Here is an 11,286-nt window from a genome sequence, read left to right as displayed (position 1 = left end):
TGGGGACTCCCAAAGCTCCAGCTTTGGAGCTTTAGAAAGGTGCTTGACCCTCACATGTATCCCTGTGTAGGAAGCCAGCATGGCCCAAAGAGAGCTCTTCTCCAAATGCACATTGTGTAAAATGCGGGAGGTGTGAGGATATGAGCCGATGTGCATCTCCAGCACTGGAGCACCAAACCCCAGCCATTCCCAGCTATAAGGATGTTTTATTGGGAGTCCTGAGTATGTCATTTCAAAACTGAGTTGCAATGATGCAGCAGGTTTGACAGCAAATTATTGTCCATCTACTTACTGCTCAGTGTTCTGCTTTACAATGTGCTCTAGGTGTGGCTGCCAATACTCCTTGAAGTTTGTTTGTGCTGGAGTCTGTGGCAGCGTGGAGCTGCTTACACAGAATGTTTTTGGCCACTGAAGCTGGCTCCGAGGGCAGGGACCCAGCAGGTGTCCTGGTGGGCTGGGGTTATGTTGCCTGGGGACAGATGAAGAGCACAGTGTGGTGGCTCAGCCAGAGTGTCTTTTGGGCACAACGGGGGCTCCTGGGGTCAGTGGATACTGCAGCATCTCCTTGATGTTCCCAAGGGACTCTTCAGCTTTGCGATGATGCAAACTCATCATTTGGAAACTGGTGTGATCTTCCTGCCACATATCGTTGCGTGTTTGTACAACCCTGTGGATGGGTGTTGGCTGAAGATGGAGGAGGAGGAGGAAATTGTGTCTTGATGCTTGCTGGCAGCCTGCTGTCAGAGCTTCGCCTGCCTAACTGGAGGGTAAGGAAAGCCGAGGTGCAGTTAAGCCTCTGTGTTCCACAGTCATCAAAAGCTTCCTGGGGCAGGAAGCCTGGAGAGAAGCAGAATGAGCGGCTCCACTGCCAGCATGAGGCTGTTCCGCTGAGCAATGGGAGTTCTGGGCTCCCTGGGCACCCCTCACCACTCGGGGATGTGAGTCAGAGGTTCTGAGTTCCTGCTCTGCACAGCCCGGGCTCCCACAGCCGTATCTCCCCTGGTTCTCTGCATGCCCCGTCTGGGCTCATCCCAGCATGACCTGCTCCCGCCAGAGTTTGGCAGGGAGCTGGGGCACAGTCCAGCTCCGGCGAATGAACTCCTTTGCTGTCCTGAATGAGTGGTTCTCCCCAAAGGCTGCTGCTTCCTGGCCCCCTTCCACCACCTGTGCAACACATCCCAGGGATGCTTTTGCCGCTGATTTCTTTTTTGTTGTTTTCTTTGGTTTATATAGGAAAAGCCTGGACCAGGCTGGGAGGGGGAGCAGACAGGCAGCCCCTGGCTCAGGCAAGCCCCACAGCATCCCACAGTGGGCAGCCTGGGAAGGCCAGGATGAGTTGCCTCCGTCAGAGCTGGTTCCCCCATCCTTGCAGCACAGATCTGTTTTTATCAGATGGGACGCGTGCCCGCTGCGGGGCTGTCGCGGTGGTGCAAGCGCTGCAGTCTCTGTGCCGGGGGGTCACAGGCTGCCGGCTTCTTTCCCGACTTGTTTTCGGCCGGCAAACAGCTGTGCCCTGAGCTCCGTGCTTACTCAGCTCTCCTGGCACTACGCCTGCTGCAGAGCCCGCAGGTATTCCAATCGTCTCCTGCACCTCCTGGGCTGGCCGTCACTCTCCGGCACAGTCCAGGGTCAGCCGGTGCCTGGTGCAAAGAGAAGCCTCTCAAACTTGGAGGGCTTCTGAGCTGAGCAACAGCTGGGTCAGCCAAGTGCAGTGGGGGTGGCCGTGCCCCTCAAAATGTGTTTGTGCGATGGAAAGGCTCAGGCTTGCTCTGCCCAGTGCCCTCGGCAAGCTGCACATCTGCTTCATGGTATACCCAAAAACCAGTGTGAGAACAGCCTGAATGAAAAACCTTCATTGTTTCCATCATCACCAGTTCCTCCCTTGCAGACCCCCATTGCCTCAGGGAGCTGGAGCCAGTGGCCCAGGTGAAGCTTTCTGGTGCAGCCAGGGGTTAGGGTGCAGCAGCAGAGCCCTGGAGCAGTTGTCAGGATAGAAATACCAGCCAGGTCATTCAGCAGTGCCTCTGCCCACTCCCAGAGCAGGGAGCAGCTGTGCCGGGGGCTGTTTACCACCTCACAAAGTGCCAGGCAGCTGGTTCTGGGCACTGAATTTCCCCAGCAGCAGCATCTCCCGGTGGGGAGGAGGTGGGCTGGGGAGGGGGGCAAGACACCCTACAGCACCCAACTTGGGGTGCTGGGATTTTGCAGCACCTGCTGGTTTCCTGGCCTAGGACAGCACATGCCAGCCCTGGCAAAGGAGGAAGGTGGATTGCAAGAGGCTGTGGCTGGAGGCATTCTCCAGGTTAGAAACATCCCTGGTTCAAAGGTCCCCATTTCTGCCCCAAGGTGCATGCTGGTTTTCAGCACTTCTGTGGGTGCATTGGCAAACAGCAAGGTGTCGGCCCCGTGTTGACTCTGGCAAGGAGAAAATCCTTCCCCTTACCAAGAGCAAATTCAAAGGTCTTGGCAAAGGGGCACAAATGTGCTGGAGGTTCTGTGGATGCTCCTGGAGGCATCACAATGCTACAGGAGACTGGAGTGGAGCCTCCCTGCCAGGATGTGCTGCCAGTGATAGGATTTGGGGCAGGGGAAACATAAGGCTGGCATGGAGGTGCCAATCCCCAGGGAAGCCCAGAGCATGTTCTCCCAAAGCCTTTTCTGAGTCCTGTCCCCTTTCACCCATAAAGCTTCAGTGTGTCGTAGCAGAAGGGAGGGATTGGAAACCCAGTGGCACCCCTGGTGTGATGGAAACAGGTAGGAAAGCAGAAAGATATGTGGGGCTCAGCCCTTAGAAGTCATCAGAGACTCTGTGCGGCAGCAGTGGGGCTGGGCTCCTGCTGTGCTCCCTCTGCCTGGCTTCTTCTGGGTCAGCTGCTCAAATAAACCTGAGGATTGCCCTTGGGACAGGTATGTGCATGGCAGTTCTTCTTCCAGCTCCTCCCTACTACCCTGAGCCCCCAGGAAAATGGACTGGGAGGAGGGAGGATGCTCCTGGTGCTGTGGCAGGCTTCAAATACATTGCCTTCATCATCACCCTTGTGCCACGGGCTGACAGGACCCATTTGGAATTGGATGCCGGTGTTGAAGGGGCTGCATGAAAGCCAAGTGCTGAAGGTTTGAAAGAACTCATACACACTGAGCAGGAGGCTCACTGGTGGGGAAGTTTATGTCTGTTTTCCTGCCTGCTCGCAAGAGAGAGGGCAGGGGGAAAATGAGGGGGTGTGCAGGGCTGGGGTGTCACATTCTGCTGGGGCACTGTGGGGCTTTCCCCTCTGCCTTGGCTACTTTCCCTCAGGGGCCCTGAGCCATAGCTGTGCAGATATTTAGTTAAATATTAAGAGGTCAAGTAATAGAGAACCAGAAACCTAATTACATGCTGCCCTCCATGGCACAGTAGTTTTTGGCAAAAGCAAAGCAAACACGGCCCCTTGCGTTACGGGAAGGTTGTGCTGCTGCTGCTGGAGCGATGGCCAAAATCCAGCCAGACAGTGAGCACTCAGGACAGTGAGCAGGCAGGAGCTACCATGCTGCTGCACAGAGGCCACAGCCTCCCATCTGAGCCCAGTGCTCCCAGCAAGTTGTGGGGCCACCATACCTCACACTTAACCCTGTCCTCCATCTCCTACCCAAAAAGTAGCCAGAGCCATGCTGTGTTGGGAATAGCTTTATCTGGATAACCCCCCATCCATGGGGCAGCCTCTGGTCTCACCCCCCACGCCCCCTGCCTGGGATCCAGGGCTCCTCCCCATCATGAGGCTGCTCTCCAGGCTTCCCTCAGCCTGGCCTTCACCTGAAACTTCTGCACCTGCAGCACGACACCAAACTTGCCCTCCAGTGAGGGCAGGGGCTGGTCCTCAGGGCACTCGAGTGTGAACCTCTGCAGTACCCAGGCCAGGAAGAGGAAGAGCTCCATCTTGGCCAGGACTTTTCCCAGGCAGACACGGATCCCGGCTCCAAAGGGGAGGTAGCTGGGTGAGGGTGAATGGATGTGCTGGCCCCGCTCATCCAGGAAGCGGCCTGCAAGGGGAAGGGGCACCACTGGCATCAGTAGGATGATCCCTTCTGCCTGAGACCTGCCCGAGTTCACACTCACAGGTGACTGCGTCCCTCCCAGGAGCAGCAGGAGCAGAGAGGTGCGAATCCCCAGAAGGGCAGGAGCAGGATCCAGTGTCTCAGCACCAAGCATCCCCCAGGGCTCAGCCTCTCCTGCGGCACCCACCCAGCCATCCCCTGGGCCAGGAGAGGATGGGGATCACGCAACCCACCAGGATTGAACTCCTCAGGCTTGTCCCACTCCTTCTCGTCGTGGTGCACAGACCAGAGGTTGATGATGACCCTGGCACCCTTGGGGATGGAGTATTCCCCAATGCTGCAAAGCGGACACAGAGTGAGGCAGTCGCTCCCTCCCCACAGTCTCTGCCCATGACCTGGATGTGGCCCAAGGGGGTCTCACCTGGTGTCGGCAAGGGACACATGTGGGATGAGCAGGGGGGACACGGGCCGGATGCGCAGCACTTCACTGATGGTGGCCTCCAGGTAGGGCAGCAGCGGGCGGTCGCTGAGGTGGGGGTGACGTACCAGGCCAATCTTGTGGTCCATTTCCTCCTGGATCTTCCTCTGGATCTGGGAGCAAAGCAAAGACCAGTGTGGGAGCCCAGGGAGCAGGGTGCCCTGTGCACAGTGGAGTACACCCAGCATCATCAGCATGGCCTGTCAGGTTGTGTGGGGCAGATCCTGCTTGTCTGCAGAGCGTGACTTCTCTTTTGGAACCTGCCCTCCCCAAAACTCCCCATGACATCCCTGGTGCTGAAGGGAACCCTACCTCAGGGTAGTGGAGCAGGTAGAGCACAGCCCATTTGAGCACAGTTGTGGTGGTCTCCACACCAGCCCCAAAGATGTCCCCCACTGTCATGAGGAGGTGGTCGTCAGTCAGCTCCAGCCCTGGCTCCGGAGGGCTGCTGTTCTCGGCACTGAGCCTCACTTGCAGGAGGGCATCCATGAGGTCCTTCACGGTGTCTCCGCAGAAAGCTTCCTGCCGAGGGACATGCATGAGCCAGGCTGTCCTGGGCACAGTGCCCACCACCCCAGCTCCAGCATCTCCCTGTCCTGGCCCTGCTGGCACCTTGTGTTCAGTGAATTTCTGCTGGAGCAGCTGGTCCCGGACCTGGAGGCATTTCTTCAGCAGGGCCAGGTCCTTGTTGGGAAATATCTGAGGGAGAAAAGCACATTACAACAGGCTACAGCTCAGCCCAGTCCCTGCAGGCCCCCAGGCAGTCACTCAGTGCCCACCAGTGTACTGGGTCTTGTGGGTCAGTAGGACAGGGACCCTCTTAACTCAGTGGGGCTCCTACAGGACACATCCCAGCTCCTTCCTTTCATCTGAGGTGAGAGGAATGGGCAGTGCCCATGTCCCTGCTCACCTGGAGCCAGGGGAAGATGTCCACCAAGCTCTCCTTGGCCACGGTGTCCACGATACCCTGGCTGTACTCCAGCATGGCCTCGAACTCAGGGTCCCCCCGCCGGTATGAGGAGTTGAAGCAGAGGGAGCAGACCACGTTGGTGACAGCCCGTGTGAGCTCAGGGGCCATGTCCAGGGCCACGTTCTGCGCAGCACTGAGTGTCTCGCACAGGGATGCAGCCTCCCGGCAGACTGGGGTGGAGGAGAGGCAGGACAGGGGGTGATGAGGGAGTGATGATTAAGCAAAGGGGGTGAAAGGGGCACCTGGGGGCTGGGAGAAAGGGTCCCCTGCTCATTCCAGGTGTGCAGCCTGCAGAGGGCACCCCCCAGACAGGGCTGGGCCCTGAGGGCTGGAATGGGCAGAAGGGACGATGCTGGGTGCTGGGGAGGAGCAGAGAGAATGGAGATGCGCAAGGATGTCCTCCTGGGCAGAGTGGGGAGCTGGCTCCCTGTCTCAGTTTCCCCATCTGTGAGTGAGGGGAACTAAAGTTCAGGGTAGAAAACACACATGGGAGAGGTGTTGGTGAAGTACAGGAGAGGACTAAGGAGAGGGACAGAGCCCCTGCCTGGCAAGCTGTGAGGATACCAGGGGGCATGGGCTGAGCCACTGTCTTTCCTTGGTATCCAGGGAATCAGGGCACTTAAGAAGAAAAAGTACAGCATGGGAGGAAACCAGAGCTGGGGGGGAGCCTGGGACTGGAGGGAGGCACTTACTGATCCTCTCGAGGGCGAGCGACCCTTCCCCGAACATGGAGAGGGCGGTGTGCACCAGCTTGCGCTGGAACTTCCAGAGGGGCCCGTAGCTGGCGAAAGCGATGTCCTTGCCCCCGCGGGACAGCAGGTCCGTGGTCACCTGAGGGACAGGCAGTCCCAGAGTCACCGCAGGCCAGCCCCTCGGGGGACGGATGATCATCTCACCCCATCCCAGAAATGGTCAGAGAGGCTAGAGGTTAATGCAGGCAGGCAAAGCAGAGGACATGAGCTTTGCTTTCCCCCTGCCAAGGACTGATAAAAAGGTTTGGAAACAGATGCGAAGGTTAGGGGCTCTAGGATGCCCAGGGAACTTAAGGGGTGCAGGGAGCCTGGTAGTACCCACATCCCCGTGCCCAGGGATGCAGGCAGCTGCAAGAAAAACAGGCACCTTTGGGATGGAGGATGACAGGGCTCGCCCTGGGAAACAGGGTCTGGAGGAGCCGCCCGCCCCTGGCTTGCGGCAGGCAGGATGGGGAGGGGACACGGACCCTGCTGCGTTCCACTGTCTGTCTTGGGAGCGTCCCCCGCCTCATCCCACAGTGGGAAGGGGTCCCCAAAACCTGCTGCCGACTCACGGTGCGGGGCCGTCCAGCGAAGTCTTTGCCCTTCTTCAGCAGCACCTCCTTGGCGTGCCGATAGCTGTTCACCACCACCACGTAGTGGGAGCCCATCCAGAGGGCGTAGAGGCTGCCGTAGTGTCCCTGCAGGCGCCACAGCCGCAGGTGGAGCTGCGGGTGGCCGGCCAGCTGCAGCAGGCTCCCCACCAGCGGCAGGGCGGGCAGGCTCCGTGGGCGCCCCAAACCTGTCCCCGCGGGCTTTGCCAGGGTGTCCCGCCGGCGCGCCAGCCCCCAGGTGCAGAGCAGGGCCAGGGCCAGCAGCAGGGCGCCCAGCAGCGGCATGGCGGGGCCGGCTGAGGGGCCGCGCCGCGCGGGGGGCCCTTATAGCGGCTGCGGGGTCGTCTCCTTGACTCTGAGGCGGGCTCGGCTCCTTATCGGGGGGACAAGGAGGGGGGAGCCGGGCGCTGGGCCCGTGGCCAGCTCTGCAGCTGCGGGCACATGGCGGGGGGCGAGGGCAGCGGGGCCACGGCCACCTTGGGTGGCCATGGGGGAGCCGCTTCCAGCGCGCGGGGGGCCAGGGGATGCCCAGGGTCGGATCCGTCCTTGGGGTTCCATCCCCAGGGCCCTGTGGTAGGCCAGGGGCGTGCGGACAGCTGAGCCCTCGAGGTCTGTCCTGGGTGCCGTGAGCACGGCTGGGCGGTCTGGCGGGGCACTGGAGTCCATCCCCAGCCTGGGAGCGCCTCGGCAGATCCGGGAGGGAATGAGCAGCACTAGAAATGCTGATAAACTCGGAGGATCCCTGATCATGAGCTCTTGTCAGGCTGGGGAGACACGGGCAGCACTTGACACTGCTGGGCAACCCTCGGCAATGCTGGTCAGCGCTGGTCAGCCCCTGGTACCATTGGTCAGCTCTGGTCAGTACAGGCGAAGTACTGGCCAGGGCTGAGAAACCCTGGTCAGCGCTGGTCAGCCTTGGTCTGTGCCTGTCAGTGCTGGGCAGCCTGTGGATGTCCGTGCCCGAGGCGATGAGGTGTCCTGGGGGAGCCCTTTGGGAACAAAAGCCCCTCCAGGCAGTGTCGCCGACCACCGCGGGCGGGCTCTGCGCCTTTCCGAGCCTTCAGGCCCCCGGCACTCGCCGTAGCGGCTGCCGGGGTAGGCGGAGCGGGGCGCGGGCGGAGTAAGATGGCGGCGGGGGGTGCGGGGGATGCCCAGGCGCGCTTTGGCCACTCGGTGAAGGGGCTCCTGACGGAGAAGGTGACGAGCTGCGGCACCGACGTGATCGCTCTCACTAAGCAGGTGCTGAAGGGCTCCCGTAGCGCCGAGGTGAGCGGCGGGTGCCGGCGGGCGGCCGATTACAGGGCCGGAGCGGAGCTGGGAGTGGGGAGGGCGACGCAATGCATGCTGGGAGCTGTAGTCCGAGGAGGGGACACATCCTCGTGTGTGGGCAGGGACCGGGATGCGGGCACGGCTGGGCAGCGGCTCGGGACTCCGGCGGTGGCAGCGGTAGGGTGACTGCCAGGGTGGCAAGTGGGAGCGGTGCCTCAGTTGCTCCCGATGGATGTACTCCAGCGGCGCCGTGGTGATCCCCGCACGGTGTCACCCCAAGTGTCACCGGGGCCTCGGGACAGCCGTCACGGGGCCTCGGGAAACGCAAAGGTGCAGCGTCTCAGCCTGGTCTGTACGTTTCCTTTTAGCTCCTGGGTCAAGCTGCGAGAAACATGGTGATGCAAGAAGATGCCATCTTGCACTCAGAAGATGTAAGCTGTGTTCTTGTGCTTGAGCAGCAGTGTTTCTAGGGACAGGAGGAGAGAAGGGTGGTAAGAACAGTTTCCAGCCGTGCTACTGGAGCCCTGGTGTGAAATACATGGCTTCATGCAGCAGGCCAGAATAATTTAGTGCTTCCTCAAACCCAATGCCGCTGGACTCCTGGTGACCTGCAGACCAGCCAGCCCTCAAGCTGTGCCCTCTCTGACAGAAAGCTTGAGGGACTGTGGGCTGAAACAAAGCACTTGTGTCTCTGCCTATCACTGGGAAAGGGGAGGGAAGTGTGCCACTGCTGACAGGTACCAGCGGGGGTGTTTTGGAGGTAGTGCGCAATACAGTGGTGGCTGTCCTGGAGAAACTCCCCAGGGCATTAGGATGGCTTGCACTGTGATGTCTGTAGGCATTCATTCTTCGTTTTGTTCTCCACAGAGTTTAAGAAAAATGGCCATAATAACTACTCATCTACAGTACCAGTAAGTAGGGCACACCAGTAAGTAGGCATTCTCTCTTGGGGGCTGAGTGGATCCCTCAGTCCTTCTCTGTTTTCCTTAAAGACTTTGCATGAAGGCATCAGCTCAGACTGATCCCTCTTTTTCAGTTCTTCAAAGCTGAGCAGGCCCTGGAGCTGGAATTTTCCAGCCCTCTTCAGGCTGTTTTAGGGTGGGAGCTGAAATTTTTGCCTCCTGTTCGCCATGCACTGTATCTCCAATGAGTCTATATAATGTCCCTGGGACTAAGAAGGAGAAGCCAGTGCTGCTTCTGTCCCCCAGGACCTAATTCAGAAACACTCTGGAGTTTTGGCCTCTTGAGTCCTTGTTTGACATAACATAAACCAGGACTGAGATTTTGGTTTTTTAATGCTCTTTTTGTCTTTCCTTTTCTCATCTAGGCAAGAAGCAATTCAAAAGAAGTGAGTTCTGGGAGGACCTGGGGGACACACGTGTGGGGGTGGAAAGGGGAAGGTTACGGAGTTGGATGGGGGAAAGCAGAATGGAAAAGTTTTTGTAGCTGCCTTTGAGGCAGATGCTGGCCCAGCAGTACAACACTTCAGTATTGTGAAGAGATGGGAATTTGAGTCAGGAGATGGGATTCATATCAAAACTTCCTTTTGTTTCACTGATGTGAGAGAGTGTGTGACACTGCTTGTGAGAGGAGATGAGGGTGGTGGGAGCAGAACGGTGTACAGCAGGGTGCAGGAAGTGAGGGGACACAGAGGGGGGTCGGGGGACCCCAGGGTTTCTCTTTGCTGTAGTGTCAGCTCTGGAGCTGCTCTGGTCCCTCGGGCACAGGCAGCACAGCACAGTCTGGGAGCAGATCTCACCATGAACCTCCTCTTGCTTGGTGCCCAGTGTGGAGCGCTCATCAAACCTTCAGGACCAGCTGAGTCACTTGCTGAAATGAAGGGGAGCCGAAGGCACGAGGAAATCTCGACCAGCACTGAGGGAGTGAAGCGTCCTCTCCCCTCCAGCCCCCGGGGCTCAGAACTATGTCTGGATGATGCTGGATGTCAGCTGGGATATGTGCAGAGTTTGTGTTTCTGGGCACATGTCCCCCTCTTGTGTGCCTGCATCCACACCTCTGCTCCAGAATGCTCAACCACGCACCTGCACCTTGCTGAAACAAACTCCCTGAAACTTTGGTTCTCCCGATAATTCCTGTGTCTGCTTACTTCTCATGTAGTGTGACGTGCTCAGCCCACACCAGCACCCTTGGCAAGAAATGCAAAGTTGAGACATGGCGTTTAAATGCAGGTGCCTGCAGTTTGCCACTGGTCTGTATTTAGCCACAGAGGTGGCCCAGAGTGCAGTTTATTTAGAGCATTTTAATCAGTGTGAGCTGCAAGTGCCTGGGCAAGTGAGAGGTGCTTCAGTGTAGGCTGAGGTGTCAGTCCCAGCACAGAATTTCTGGAACCAGGAGTCTAAGCACACACATCTGCCAGTGGCCTAGCTGGATGTGGTTTGGCCATCATCCTCCTCAGAGGTTATCTTATTTTCCTCTCTGCCAGAGTTTGGAACATCATCCCTTTGCCAGCCCATATGTGCTGCGTTTGGCCTTCAACTGCATTCCTTTTCCTGGGCTGCTGCTCCAGCTTTTGATGAAGCAGCCTTGGCTGTGGTGTGTGTTTGTATCTGGTTGGGAAGGTATCCAGAGGCCCGTCTGGGAAGCAGGCAGGAGCGCATCACAAGCTGGTGTGCTCAGTTCTACACTGCGCTGTTGAAGACTAGTGACCTGTTCACATCCAGGACTAACTATAAATACTGTGTCTTGTTTTTGGTAAGTCACTTATCTGAAGCACTTGGAGTGCACGGGAAGCACTTGTTTCCCTGAGTGTGCTTTTCAGCAGCTGATAGGAGCAGGCAGGCTGAGAGCCGACACTGGCCTGCCACATTCCTGTTGGAATGCTGCTGGAGTCTGGCTCCTGTGCTGCAGAGCCTTCTCGGGATTTCACCATCCCTGCCAGTATTTTTGCCTTGGGTGACATTCTGACCCCAGCTTTGTAGGTGCACTTTGGGAATGAGAGTTTTCCCTGTGACTTTCTTGCTGGGAATAAAAGCTGTCCTGAACACCACCAAACTGCAGCAGTCTGTCGTGGATTCTGTTGCTGGCAGTCCCTGTGCATCAGGGAGACTGGGATGGTGGGTCTCTGTCCCCTAAGGATCCCCCACTCTCCTTTAGCTCGGAGGGCTTTGCAAAGGCAGTGTGACCTTGCTGCAGGTGGCTCGTCCCTTCCAAGGTCCTGTCCTCTGCAGAGGC

The 11,286-nt window shown here is 58.3% G+C and overlaps 2 protein-coding genes across 3 annotated transcripts; one reads left to right on the top strand and one right to left on the bottom strand.

The window, feature by feature from the left end:
• Nucleotides 1–3,163: 3,163 nt before the first annotated feature.
• CYP17A1 (cytochrome P450 family 17 subfamily A member 1) lies at nt 3,164–7,110 on the bottom strand. The gene is made up of 8 exons (XM_066190573.1): nt 6,787–7,110; nt 6,173–6,311; nt 5,421–5,650; nt 5,123–5,209; nt 4,823–5,032; nt 4,454–4,623; nt 4,266–4,369; nt 3,164–4,017 (listed from the first exon to the last, which is right to left on the bottom strand). Exons 1-8 carry the CDS (start codon nt 7,108–7,110, stop codon nt 3,749–3,751), a joined length of 1,533 nt encoding a protein of 510 aa, XP_066046670.1. The 3' UTR covers nt 3,164–3,748.
• Nucleotides 7,111–7,950: 840 nt separating this feature from the next.
• BORCS7 (BLOC-1 related complex subunit 7) lies at nt 7,951–11,100 on the top strand. 2 transcript variants are annotated; one of them, XM_066191003.1, is made up of 5 exons: nt 7,951–8,091; nt 8,463–8,525; nt 8,962–9,005; nt 9,422–9,442; nt 9,882–11,100. In XM_066191003.1, the coding sequence occupies exons 1-5, from the start codon at nt 7,951–7,953 to the stop codon at nt 9,931–9,933; spliced, it is 321 nt and encodes a 106-aa protein (XP_066047100.1). In that variant the 3' UTR covers nt 9,934–11,100. The 2 variants fall into 2 exon arrangements, with proteins under 2 accessions (XP_066047100.1, XP_066047101.1); XM_066191004.1 differs by lacking the exon at nt 9,422–9,442.
• The last annotated feature ends 186 nt before the right edge of the window (nt 11,101–11,286 follow it).

This window comes from Chamaea fasciata, unplaced genomic scaffold (assembly GCF_029207755.1).
Source record: "Chamaea fasciata isolate MVZ Bird 193981 ecotype frontalis unplaced genomic scaffold, bChaFas1.0.hap1 SCAF_9, whole genome shotgun sequence".
NCBI lineage: Eukaryota > Metazoa > Chordata > Aves > Passeriformes > Sylviidae > Chamaea > Chamaea fasciata.
The sequence above is the reverse complement of the archived record's forward strand: the minus strand, read 5'-3'. Positions and strand labels throughout refer to the sequence as shown.